Below are 10,767 nucleotides of genomic sequence, written 5' to 3' on the forward strand. Positions count from 1 at the left end.
AATGTAAATATCTATATACCTAAGCACAAATATACAAAATATAATGTTCATATATAAAAACAGTTTCGGTGAGCTAGCTTCCCACAGGATGGTCGGATTTTCAATTAGTAAACGGCAACGATCTTCAAATAATAAGGGGTTCCCAACGTGGTATCGTTTGATGTTCAAATCCCACGGGAACACTGACCACGTGCCACGTGGTTTCCGGTAGTAAAGTGTTAAAGTCGCTGCAGGTGGCTCAAAAAATCTGTTCTAGGTGTCAAAACGTTTGTCTTAATGAGAACAATCGTTTGACGTATTTTAATATATAGGTCGTCGCTTTACTTTTTGAAAAATTTTCAATAAATGTTATTTTTAAAGGTTATTTTTTGTTTTTTGGTCATAAAAATTTTTCCAATCGTCCGATTTTTATAAGCGATATGTCCTTTTCTTTGTCTCGGCTTGACGCATCCAGTGATATATATATCTGCTTGGTGTGACTGCGTTTCGAGGCACCACGTGCCACGTGGTGCTGCACTGTTTCTTGTATAACAGCGGAATCCCTGGTCGTAAAAATCCAGAAAAGGTGTTAAGACGACGCATTGACGGTATTGCATCAGGGATTTCAACTTTTTTCAGCAATTACAAAACACTCGGAATTAATATTTTATGTTTTGTGTTGTTCATGAGCTTAACTTCAAATTGGTAATTGGTTTTACACGATTGGTCAACTATTACAGCACAAAAAAAATACTCAAAATCTGCTAAATAAAAACATAGATTTTCACTTTACAACTGAACGGAACCGATTTATGGCTCTTAATTTTATATACATATAAGTATAAACACCCTTTTCAAAATGGTAATTGGAATTTACATAATTACCAATAGTTTTTATTTTATACGAGATATACTGTTTTGGCGCTTACGACTTTTAATTTCAAGCTAGCTATCGCGTTTGTTTGTATGCAGGCGGCCCCCCTCAGTCCGTTTCTGACCATTGTCAGCGTCGGACTTGTGCCAATCGAGCTCCCGAGCATCGATAACCGTATCTTATTCTGAATAAAATATTACAAATTATTAAAAAAGGGAAAAAAAAAGTTAAAAGTTTCTAAAATGAAGATGAAAGCTCTGTACATTGAAAAATGTAAGGATATGGTCAAGAAAAGGTAAGTAAACGTGAGATACATATTTCTTTTATTTGAATTATGAATAGTATATAGGCAGGTACCTACTAATTCCTATTCATAATCCACATACCTACTTATGTACTTGCTAACCTAGTTAGAAAGAAGGTAGATACCTAGTATAGGAAGGAACAGGTACATGAACAGTAAAGTACATGCCAAAGTAATGTGTGTGCAGGTACCTACCTACACTGCGTGTGTAGGTTAAAAATTATATAAAGTTTCTTTATAAGATGTGTATTTGGTATCATAAAAAACAGTATTTTGGTACCTAGTAGCTACCTTACCTACTCAGCGACAAAGACAATCACTCACAGAATATTTTTGAAGTATGTAGGTAGGTAATATATTTATATTTTTCATCATAATAAGGTAGGTATTTGCCTATCTACCTTCAGAAAAACCCTGTTCTACCATTCATAATAATTATAATGTTTATTTTGTATATTATTCCTACATGGGTACCTAAAAGTAAAAACCTAATATGAAAATTCTAGGAAACAATTGTCCGAACAAAGAAAAACTATGGAGTCGTCTCTGGATTTAGGCGAAACTGAAACGAATACAATCGATTCTTTAGAAGGGTATATATGTAATTATCTACTACATATTTATCACACTGTGACTGCATAATAATAGTTTTGAACGTGTGTGAAAATAATATTCCAATGAACTAGACATGACTAGAATTTTATTTTGTAGAAGACAAGAAATGTCATCGTCGTATGCAGATTTACAAAATGTGACGCTCACGTAAGTTTCATGATTACCTACATAGATATAAGTGTCAATTTATAAAAGTAAAGTGTTGTTTGTTTTTAGAGTTCCGTACCCAAAGGGTAAATCGGGACCCTATTACTAAAACTCCGCTGTCCGTCCATCTGTCTGTCTGACCGTCTGTCATCAGGCTGTATCTCATGAACCGTGATAGTTAGCCAGTTGACATTTTCACAGATGATGTATTTCTGTTGCCGCTTTAACAAAAAATACTAAAAAATAGAATAAAATAAATATTTACGGGGGCTCCCATACAACAAATGTGCCGTTTTTGCCGTTTTTATAGATAGGTAATGGTAGGGACCCTTCATGCGCGAGTCCAACTCGCATTTGGCCGGTTGTTTCTCTTTTAATGTTGTCCCGCTGCTGGACAAATTTCTTCATCAAATCCTTCCACCCATCACAGGCCTTGTCAAGTTTACTAATGTTTTTTTAGGGCGGCCGAAAAGGATCAGAACTCACTTCCATGTTATTTTGAAGAAAAAACGCCTAAAACAACAGTAAGTTTATTTTTACGACATTTTATAACATGACCTGAAAGGTCATAAATTAATTATAACATCATATCATAAGTGTTTAATTTATCTTTCAGTTTGAGATGGAATTAGATGATAATGATGCGCCTCCAAATATATCGCAATGCGAATCAGAAGCAATGGTAAACAAAATTTTATTATTCGTTTTATATCGTAGCTTTATTCGAACAAAGTATTTTTACTAGAGTGATTATTTTGGTCATGGGCTAGAATGCAAATAATCAATCATACATTTTTAATTTTTAGACAGAAGAAAATCAATATAAGGAAAAGGACCAGGCTTCAAACGTATTACCTGAAAATCAATGTGAAGAAAGTAATGCACTTCCATATATAGTTGAAGGCACATCTGAAGTAACGGTAAGCATTCTGCTTTTGTAAGATTTACATTGCATGTCCTTACAAAAGTAGGAAGATCATACAAGACCCACAATAAACAAATAAATATTTCTGTATCTTTCAGATGCAGCCTGAAATACAAAACTTGGGGCACCGAATAATAGATTTTAATCATTTCACATCAGAACTTGTAAAAATTTCTCAACACAAATCTCTGTTTAAATGCGGATTATCTACAATGAAATTAATTTCTGAACATCGAATAGGATTACAATCTGAATACACATATGTATGTATGATGTGTAATTATAAAAATAAAATAAAATCGTCATTGGATGATGTGAACAAAGATGCTGTTGCGGGTATAATGGCCGCAGGTTGTGGTCATGCGCAATTAAAACAATTTTCAGCAGCAGTAGGTTTACCTATTATGTCAGAATATACCTATAATAAAACTCAAAATGATATATGTAGGGATTGGGAGGACACTGCTTGGGACGAAATGAAATTAGCTGGTGAAAGAGAAAGAGAAGAAGCAATTAAAGAAGGAAAAGTCACGAAAGACGGAATACCAATGATTGATGTAATTGTAGATGGGTGCTGGAGTAAACGTTCGTACAGAACAAATTACGCAGCGTTATCAGGAGCTGCAGCCATTATTGGCAGACGTTTCGGCCAAGTCCTGTACATGTGTGTAAAAAACAAATATTGTTGTATTTGCGCCAGAGCTCAAAAGAAACAAGAAAGCCCAAAAGAACACGAGTGCTATAAGAATTTCGATGGAGCTTCTACTGCTATGGAGTCAACTATTATAACCGAAGGGTTCAAGCAATCTATTGATATGCATGGTAGCACAAAGCAAGGAAAATGCTGCGTCAAATATTGTAAATATTTCAGAAGAACCAAAAACAAAAGAAAATTCTGATGATACTGTTGCTGACACGGATAAAACTGCTGATGTCGATAATTTTGCTTTTGTTGACGAAGATGTTGCTGACGCAGACGATGTTTCTGTCGTAGATAGTTCAGAATATATTATGGCTTTTTCTGAATATTGACCGCAAACTACCTACTATGTCCTCAATAATTTGATAACTTATTTAGGTAATCGTTACATTATAATAAGTAACAAAAATTAAATGACAACGAAATTTTTCTTACCTACCTCTTAATTTTGGTTTTTACTTATATATTATTATACTTACCTATGTCAGAATTTTATAATTATACTAAAATCTAATAAGAGCGGAAGCAGTCCTTAATTCTTTATTGCACACAATACAATACATAGGAAAAAGACAGAAATAGAGGACATGTACAAAGGCGAGCAAACAACCCTAACAAGAGTTTTCTTTCAGCAAACCTTTTGAGGCTAGAGAGAGGTGCCTTTAGTGGCAGGTTCGTGTACATACATAAGGTATGAATACAAAGGATTAAATGGAAAATAATTATACTTACTAAAATACATATAATACATAAATATCTATATATATATTTATATATATAAATATATATACTTATATAACAATATAGCAGTGAATATGACATCCGGCGTTTGTATGTATATAAGTTTGTAGGTAGGTAGGTATGTTTAGTATGTGGGTATTTGTTCATCACTTAATGTTTATCATGCCGTCAAATTATTTTTATCGACATAGTACCACAAAAAATATCAGCTTGTCTACAAAAATTTAAAATATTCAAATCATTATAAAAAACTAAATAGAGGTAAGGCGACTCCACGACGTCTATGTCCCAGCGCGGCAGCGCACGACAGAGTAGCGCGCGAGTTATGACGCGAGACGGGCCGCTCGCGTGGCCCGAGTCCACGATAGCTGCTGCTAAATTACCGGGATATGAACTGATTGCGGGGAGCTCATGGGGGCGTGGCACCCGATTTCAAATAATTGTTTATCAATGCGTCACCTTAAAATGTGCAGCACGCTAAGGTGCAGCCGATGACATCCAAAAAATGTTGGGGTATCGCTTTAGTTTTTCCAGCGCACTCACTTTATTACACAGACTTGACAAAAAACACGGTTTTTCGGCACTTTTTGTCACTTAATCCACACCGATCCTTGCGTAAGAGGTATATTTTTTTTTTTTATAGTTTCGCCCTATTTTTTCCCAACCATCAAGCGGTCGGGGTTTTGATCCTACATTACAGTCATTACTTACAATATTTGCTGAAAGTGAATTGACCGTATTTGTTAGAATCGTAATATATATCGTAGAGTTTTAAATTATTGTGTAAATAAGTACACTTCTCATTTATTATCTAGAGAGACTGCCGGTTTTTTTTTTTTTTTTTGTTTTTTGTTTGTTTTTTTTTTTTTTTTTTTCCCGGCAGCCCTTTACATGTAATCAAAAGGTTAACATAAATGCTACTTCGCATACAATACATTTATAACATATAATTAGATAATAAAGATATAACAGCATAGAAATGCCTGGTCCATCTATTATCATATAGACAGACATATCAGACAATCTCTTTTTAGTAAAATCTATGTGCATTTTCTATTCCATAAACTAATAAGAGTACAACCCTTTTGGACAAGCAAAATTCGTTGTACTCATACGCATTACTATTTAATTAACTATATATAAAATATATTTGCTTAAACTAGCTTCACACTTTTAATTTTAATTACTTTTTTAAGATTTAAGTCTTCGTAACCGATATAATATAATAACAAATGCTAACTGCTTAATATACAGTGCTATAGAAGCTTTTAAGAACCAAAAATTAATAGAAATAGTACACTCTTTCACCTTTACAATTCTTTACCGCATTAATATTCAACTAACTATATAATGCTTATGAATGAATGAATGAATAAGCCTTTATTGCAAACAATGTAAGATTCATACAATATATATAGTCTAATCTAATCTAAATAATATTGTAAACTAAGTAATATTCTAATCTAAGTAATATTCTAATCTAAGTAATATTCTAAGCTAAGTAATAATAATCTAAGTAATATTCTTATCTAAGTAATAATCTAATATAAGTGATATTCTTAATCTTCTACATCGTTCGCTTGTCTTCCGACATAGGCCTCCTCCAGAAATTTCCATTGTGATCTGTCCAGAGCAGATCGTCTCCACGTTGGTCCAGCCACTTTTTTAAAATCATCTTCCCATCTAATGGGTTGTCTTCCTTGATTTCTTTTCCCTTGTCTTGGATACCAGTCTATAATATTTTTTGTCCATTTATCAATATTGCTTCTCAAGGTGTGTCCTGCCCATCGCCATTTTAATCTTTTTATAGTGTTGTCTATCCTTTCTAATTTCGTTTTCTTCTTGATTTGTGTTAGTCGTACCTTGTCTTTCCTTTTGATCTTTAACATGCTTCTTTCAATGCTTTGTTGACACACTTTCAATTTTTGTATATTTTTCTTTGTTAAGGACCATGTTTGGCACCCATATGTCATGCAAGGTGTAATGCACATATTGAAAACTTTGCTCTTAAGATTTTGCGAGATCTCATTAGTTTTCATTATATTTTTTAAAGACCAGTATCTTCTCCAAGAACTTGCCACTCTTTGCTCTATTTCCTTGTCCATGAGGTTTGTGGGGGATATGATTTGGCCCAAATACGTATATTCTTCAACATATTCGATAGTATTTTGGTCCACTGTTATAAGTTCATGTGATCTGTTAGTCATTATCTTGGTTTTTTCAGTGTTAATATCCAAACCCACTATTTTGCTTTCTTGGGTCAAATCCTGTAGCATTTTTTGGAGCGTTCTAGGATCTTGGGCAATAATAATTAAGTCGTCCGCAAATCTTAAATGATGTAGGCGTTGACCATCTATGTTTATTCCCTGATCCTCCCATTCTAATTTTCGAAAGATTTGTTCCAAAACAGCCGAAAATAGTTTGGGTGATAGCGGATCTCCTTGTCTCACACCTTTGTTGATCATAAATTCTCGTCCTAATCTTTCCAATTTAATTTTTGCTCTATTGTTTTTATAAATTCCTTGTATTAAATTTATATATTTGCCGTTAATTCCTTGTATTTTTAGTGCATTCCAGAGAGAGTTGTGTTTTATAGAGTCGAATGCTTTACTGTAATCAACGAATCCTAAATAATATGGTTGGTTATATTCATTACATTTCTGTACAAGTTGTTTAATTACATGTATATGGTCTATCGTTGAAAATTTGTTTCTAAAACCAGCTTGTTCTCTTGGCTGCGACTCATCTAATGTTGTGGTTATTCTATTCAAAATAATTTTAGAAAATATTTTGTACAAGTTGGGCATAAAGCTTATTGGTCTATAGTTTTCAATTAATTGTGTATCTCCGTTTTTATGAAGTAATGTAATTATATTTTCTGTCCACTGTTTTGGTATTTGTTCTGTCTTCATTATTTCATTATCTAGATTTGTTATTAGTGTTATTGTTTTACAAAGAGTTCCTTTTATCACTTCATTACATATGTTATCCTCTCCAGGTGATTTGTCGTCTTTTTGAGATCTTATAGCTTTTTCGACTTCACTCTGTAGTATAGGTGGTACTTGTTCTTCAAACTGTGCCGTTCTGTAATAAAAATCTGTTGTTTCTATTTCGTGATCTTCGTACAAGAAGCTCCAGAAGTTAGTTGCGATTTCTAATATATGTTCTCTCGATGTTTGACACGTTTCTGTTTTTGTATTCAACAATCTAGGAATCCACTTTTTGTTACGATCCAGAGATTTTTGTGCCCTTTTCACTCCACCCGTTTTTTCTATATGGTCTATAATAGTGTCAGTAGCCACTTTCCTTTTATATTTTCTAATGCTTTCGTTTATTTTTTTACTTATGTCTTGAATTTCTTTTTTATGAGTTTTCCGATCAGCCAACAAATCTTTTCTCTTATCCAATAGTGTCAACGCTTCGTTTCCAATGTTATTCCTTTTTTCTTTACGTGTAATTAACTTATCCTTGAATTCAATTAAATTCTTCTCTAGAATATCATATTTGTTTTGTATAGTTTCATCTTTATTGTTGTATATTTCTTGTTTAAGTTTCTTTTCAAAATCGTCCAATACGTTCTCTGAAATCAGTAGCGATATTCTTCCTCTGTTTGGTTTTTTAATATACCTGGATCTTGTTTCTTTAGATTTCATAGTTCCTCTTAGAATTCTATGATCAGAGCTAAAATTAAAACTATTGACGACATCCATATTCTCGAATGTTCGCGGTCTGTTTGTAAGAATAAAATCAATTTCGTTATAAGTAGTTGCATCAGGGGAGACCCATGTCCATTTTCTGTTTTTGTTTTTCTTAAAAAGTGTATTTGTAATAGTAAGATTGAATTCGAAAGCAAAATTGATTAATCTGTTACCATTATCATTCCTCTTGCCATAGCTATACGGGCCCATGATTCCTTTTTCTCGTTCGGTATATTCTGCAATTTGACTATTTAAATCCCCCATTATTATAAGATTGTCGTATTTGATTTTCTCCAATGTAGAGGTGAGTGTTTTATAAAACAAATTTTTATCTTCTTCTGTTGCTAGTTCGTGTGGCGCATATATTTGAAATATTGTCCATTCTTTTTTGTAGCCTGGCAATTCTACGACCAATATTGCTATTCTATCAGAAATACCTATAAATTGCTTAATTCTTTCTTTCATTTCAATTTTCACTAAAAAGCCAACTCCATTCTTTCCTTTAATGAGACCCTTATTAAAATAAATATATCTATTTTCTATTTCTTGTATGTATTCTTGGTCTCTTCTAGTTTCACAAATTCCGATTATATTCCAATTTATTTGTCCCAGTGCTTGTTCAAGTTCTATAAGTCGCTCTTCGGATTTTAGGGTTCTCACGTTGAATGTAGCAATATTGAATTTGAATTTACTTTTTATAATAGTGTTTTTTAGTTCTGGAGGGTAGTTGTCGTTGTCCCCACGGTGACTAGCCGGGGTGGGGAACTTTGTTTGTGCCTTTTTTAATGTATTGTTTTTTATCCGGCTGTCGTACTCCTATTCATTTTTAGAAGTTGAAGGGAGAGCAGTGAGAGAGTTACTTCTTGCTCTTAGTAAGTCAAAGGCATTTGTCCTATTTGCTTTGGATCTGTTTGCATTACCGTGATGTTTGTGAAGTTGTTGTTCCCTTGGTGAAATCGATTTCTCTCGTTTTCGTTTTTCATTTTTATGTGTATTGTCACGGATTATGAGGCTGTCATATTTAATAATTGCATAGTTACCCTTCTTTCTTTCTTCCATTAGTTGCTCCTGTAGTATTTTCCTTTTTTCTAAGACGTTCTTTGGGTAGTCATCTGTTAGATATATAGTTTCCATCTTTTTCTTATTCTTCATAATGTGCTCTTTCTTCCATTGGTTCAGAAAGGATATAACAACTGGCCTAGATTTGGTTTCATCGGCACTACGTTTCCCTATACGATACATATTATTGATATCGCTCGGGTTGATAGCAACTCTAGTTTTGTTTCTTACTAGTTCACATATTGATTCTATAAGGTTATTTTGCGAGGTCTCCTCCTCTTTTATCCCGAATGCTATTATATTATTTTTCCTTGATGTTTTTTCTAAAATATCTATTCTTTCCCGTAATTTCTGGTTTTCTGATTTAAGAGTTGAAATTTCCTTTACAAGTGGATCGAGTTTGTCATCAATTTTTTTCATAATTTGGTCCGTGTGTTCCCGTAACTCAGTTTTCATTTTTTCAAAGAATATTAGTAAGTTATCATTCATTTCGTTCTCAGTTTAAATTCCAAGTCAAGTCAAATATATAAACAGTGTGGCTTACTTGATTTATAATATTATAATTATAATATTATAATGTAGGCAGGCAAGTACCGTGCCAGTTGCGGTAAACGCAGCACGGCGTAGTAAACGCAGCACGGCGTTGTAAACGCAGCACGGTTATCACAGGTACGCGGCGATGATTCACACTAGCTACCGAATCAATGTTGAGGGTAGGCTTAAATTGCACGGTTATTGTCACTTGTTATTATGCTGATAACTGTTAAATTACTAAAACTACTTCAAATACCTAAACACTTTAAATTACATATTTTATAGTTTTAATAATAAAAGTACAATTTTTTAACATATAAATCTTCAAAATCGACAAAAATAAGAGTATCTTAACTCAGTCATAAAGAGCTAATATAATAAACCTGAAGGGCTTTCCAACTTGTTTTTAAATTTACAAAAATAAAAATCTTACACAAATCATAGCTGCTTAGTAAGTATACAATGCTATATGAACATTCTAAAGCTAACACATTAATAAAGATTAACACATTAATTTTTATAATCACCTGTAACACTTTAACATATCTGAGAATCAAATAATATAATAATTAATGTTTTTATAGCTAACATAATATTGAAAAGTAAAAATATTTGTTATCTTTGCACTTTTAAGAATTTGCCTATAACTTATAAGTATTGTTATTATTATTTATTGTTTCTTATTAATTCGAAACAATATAAGACTACGTTACCTTAGCAATTACTTATATTTTAATGTTTTAAGTTTAAAGTATTAATTTTAAAAGTACAAGTTCCTATAAATCTTGAAAACCAATATTGGTACTTATGTTATAATGAGCTATTATTGTAATAAGCCTGAAAGGTTTTCGATTTATTTTTATAGACACAACAATATTACAAAGTTACAAAAGCCACTAACAAATTAGATTAGAATATTGCTATAGAAACCTTTCAAACTATAATGATGTATACATTTTCACATAGGAAAACTATTATATAACTGAAATACGATAACATTTTATTTTTCAAGTAGTTTACTGTAACTGTAATGTAAGTTGTACTGTAACAAACTAAATAACTATTTATTTTTAATAATAATATTTCAATAATTTCAATACAATGTAAACAATTTAAAATGAAAATAGTTATATATCATTATTTATAACTAAGCACCGCGGGTTCCTCAACAATATGTCACGCTCAGGCGGG

At 32.4% G+C, this 10,767-nt stretch overlaps 1 protein-coding gene across 1 annotated transcript; it reads left to right on the forward strand.

Annotated features, from left to right (window-relative positions):
• Positions 1-1,078: 1,078 nt before the first annotated feature.
• LOC126970359 (uncharacterized) lies at positions 1,079-3,876 on the forward strand. Its single transcript, XM_050816212.1, has 8 exons — positions 1,079-1,148; positions 1,664-1,750; positions 1,869-1,919; positions 2,380-2,443; positions 2,536-2,601; positions 2,726-2,839; positions 2,943-3,107; positions 3,640-3,876. Exons 1-8 carry the CDS (start codon positions 1,096-1,098, stop codon positions 3,874-3,876), a joined length of 837 nt encoding a protein of 278 aa, XP_050672169.1. The 5' UTR covers positions 1,079-1,095.
• Positions 3,877-10,767: the final 6,891 nt, after the last annotated feature.

The sequence above is a fragment of the Leptidea sinapis genome, chromosome 20 (genome assembly GCF_905404315.1).
Source record: "Leptidea sinapis chromosome 20, ilLepSina1.1, whole genome shotgun sequence".
In the NCBI taxonomy this organism is placed as follows: domain Eukaryota; kingdom Metazoa; phylum Arthropoda; class Insecta; order Lepidoptera; family Pieridae; genus Leptidea; species Leptidea sinapis.

Bases quoted from the DNA above. Each gene is read 5' to 3' on its own strand.
- LOC126970359 (XM_050816212.1), top strand. From the start codon at position 1,096: ATGAAGATGAAAGCTCTGTACATTGAAAAATGTAAGGATATGGTCAAG. The intron at 2,602-2,725 runs GTAAACAAAATT...TTTAATTTTTAG, and splicing joins AATGCGAATCAGAAGCAATG to ACAGAAGAAAATCAATATAA. The intron at 3,108-3,639 runs GTATGTATGATG...TTATAACCGAAG, and splicing joins TACAATCTGAATACACATAT to GGTTCAAGCAATCTATTGAT.